The following is a 2887-nucleotide window of genomic DNA, read 5'->3' on the forward strand; positions in this document are numbered from 1 at the left end:
TGCTTCATAAGTGCTCTGCCACTGAATCATCCTACTCCTCTGTACCCCTCTTGAGTATCAGTACCAGCATATGTTTTGCTAACATTAAGCCTTCCCTGGTCAGCATTGCTAGGAGTATGTGTAGCTCTCCATGAGTGATGCCTCCTCCCTCACAGACAAACCACTGTGGGTCTCACAGGCTTCTCAACTGCATGGAGAGTGGCACCTCCACCTCTCAGATGTGCTCCTGTCACAGATGGGCTCCAGCTCAGACCAGTAACAACAACCTACGCTTACCTCCCTGCTGCAAAAGATATAACTGCTTTCTTCCACCAGTGCCCTGAGAAAGGGCCTGGAGCCAGTGTCACTGATCTGTCCTTCTCCCTGTTTTGGTCCCTGAGGTCTGACACTGGTTTACTGTGTTTCACTTATTTTAACTACCAGCATTCAGGCCATGCTTTCCTTTTCCTGCAGGGACTTGCCCTCCCTCAGAGCCAAAGAACAGGTAACTTGCTCTTACATGCCACAGACTTGCTTTACCTCTAAGAACGGCTGCTTTCCTTTGGAGCAGAGATCTACTTTTTAAAAGAAAAAAGAAAAATCTTTAAATACAATGTCAAACCTTAAAATAATCCTGTCTAAATAAATAGAACACAAGCATCACAGTTCTCAGTGTGGAGAGGTTTCTTCAAAAAGGAATAACAATTTCTTGTCTTGCTATTTCACCCTGGATGATTAGCCATCCAAACAGCCTGTCATATCTGGAGCTGATTCCTTCAACAGCCTTTCCAGATGTACCTTGGTAGTGCGACTATATTCTACTGGGAATTGGCAGCTACTGTCTTTTTGAGGGTACCCCAGCCCTTTTACCACAAAAAGATTCATAAGTTAATTTACAAACCAGATGCAGTCAGCGCCAGGACTGCAGGGGTTTCATCAGCCTCCTGACCTGGTTTTTTTTGCTGCCTTGGGGAAGCAGAGCCTTGGAGACAGCTGGGGAAACATGGGTCTGAGGAACGGCCACCTACCCCTGCTTCAGGGGTCTGCTGCTGTGTACTCAGTAGTTCGCATGACTATCATAACCTCCAACCTGAATCGAGTGGCTACTGTCAGTGGGGAATGTGTGTGTAAGCTTTGGCTCCCTATTAGGAAGGAGTTTGTGTTCAGATATAGGTAAGGCACATGCGTGCACCTGTGTAGATTAACCAGAGATATTATGACAGCAACAGGTAGCAGTGCTAATGGTGACAACTAATAAAGTAATGTCTCCAAGACCAGTTTTAATTATGAGGCAAACACTGTTTCAGCTGGATGGTCTCAGGACGTCAGCCATGCCTTTAGCACTCAAGTTGAGTCTTCTCGTGCATGGGGAAAGCTCTGTCCTGGACTCAAGAAGTTCACAGACTTCATCCATCGCCCTAGTGCAGGTTTCGAGGTTGGCAGCCAGCTTCTGGATTTTGGCCTTGAGCACAGCCTGGCTCACTTTTGTGGCCTCCTTTGTGTATTCTGGCACAAGGAAGCTGTGGGAGCCGCAGAAGACCATGAAGCAGACAGAGTTGTACAGTGAGATGGAGGCTCTCTTCTCTGACTGGCGCAGTGTGGGGTCCCCCGGGCCTTGCCCCCGGCGGAGGAACTCCAGGCAGCTGAGGATTTCCCTCATCTGTTTCCGACAAGTCATTGCGATTTCCTGCACCTTCTTCACCTCCCGGGAATTGCAGAGCACTAAGGAGAGATCGGAGGTGATGCTGACGGCCCCGCCGGCGGTGGCCATGCCCAGACCCACAGCCGATGCCAGGAGGGAAACCCCAAAAACAGCCCCACGATGGCTGGGACTGCTCCCGCAGCGGTCAGGGTGCTCCCACTGACGTTGGCAATCAGGGACCTTTTGCGGAGCTTGTTGAGCTTACGAGCCGCTTTGTGAAGGTGAGCAATTTGGCCGCGCAGTCTCCGTCTCTGATCCAGCAGGGCTACGTGGAAGTGGTGCGTGGGGTCTGGTGTCTGGGAAAAGGCAGCACGGTTTCTCTCCATGGCCTCAGTCCAGAAACAGAAAAGGCTCTTTTTAAAAGAAAAAAATAAATCTTTAAATACAATATCAGAACCTTAAAATAATCCTATCTAAATAAATAGAAAAGGTTTTATGCTAAAAAAAACAAGACATGCTTAGCCTGAACCACCATTTCAGGGATGGCATCCAGCCAAATTTTTTTTTCCTCACTGAGCGACATGAAAGGTTTGCTGTCTGCACACACGTACACACTCCTGTACACACACACATATGCACGTACACAGATATACATTTAAGTTCCATATTCCACTGCAACTTTCAGGCAGAGGACCTTTTAAATGTTTTTCTTGTTCCTTGAAAAGACTAATATATCTGAAGGGCTGGGGTCAGAGGTGCTGTTCTTCACCTCTCTGAAGACATAAAATGTCTCTTCCAAACCTGGGGACAGAAATTCCCTTGAGATTAAGTGACTCAGTGCCCACAGCAGTAATGCTGCCAGAACTAATGTGTTGTCCCTGTAATGGGATTCAGAGGATCTGCAATATTCAAGGGTATCTTTCACAAGAAAGGCCAGGCTCTTAGGTGAAAGCCACTTATTCCAGCTTGCTATTTAGGGGTCATCTCTCATTCAAGTATGACAGAGGGTAGCTGCTGAGGGGAGTCAAGGTCTGGTTTTTCCATCTAGGAGATGAAAAGCTCATTGATGCCTCAGACGGGTATTGTGAACATTCTTCCTTGCTTTAAGCCTAAGCAACTCAAGGTCCTGCAGAATTTTTTTCCTATTGTAACCTGGCGCCAGGGTCTGGACAAAGATGGGAACCATTGTTCTGTGGTCCTTAGTCCAACATTTGGTGGTGGATCCCCAGTAACACTGACAGCAAGGCCTATGGACCTTTTTTAAAA

At 47.6% G+C, this 2887-nt stretch overlaps 1 protein-coding gene across 1 annotated transcript; it reads right to left on the bottom strand.

The window, feature by feature from the left end:
- Window positions 1-1282: 1282 nt before the first annotated feature.
- Window positions 1283-2007, bottom strand: APOLD1 (apolipoprotein L domain containing 1). Its single transcript, XM_009878668.1, is given in 2 exon segments — window positions 1283-1791; window positions 1794-2007. Coding segments are annotated over 2 exon segments (723 nt in total).
- Window positions 2008-2887: the final 880 nt, after the last annotated feature.

This window comes from Apaloderma vittatum, unplaced genomic scaffold (genome assembly GCF_000703405.1).
Source record: "Apaloderma vittatum isolate BGI_N311 unplaced genomic scaffold, ASM70340v1 scaffold31901, whole genome shotgun sequence".
Lineage (NCBI taxonomy): Eukaryota > Metazoa > Chordata > Aves > Trogoniformes > Trogonidae > Apaloderma > Apaloderma vittatum.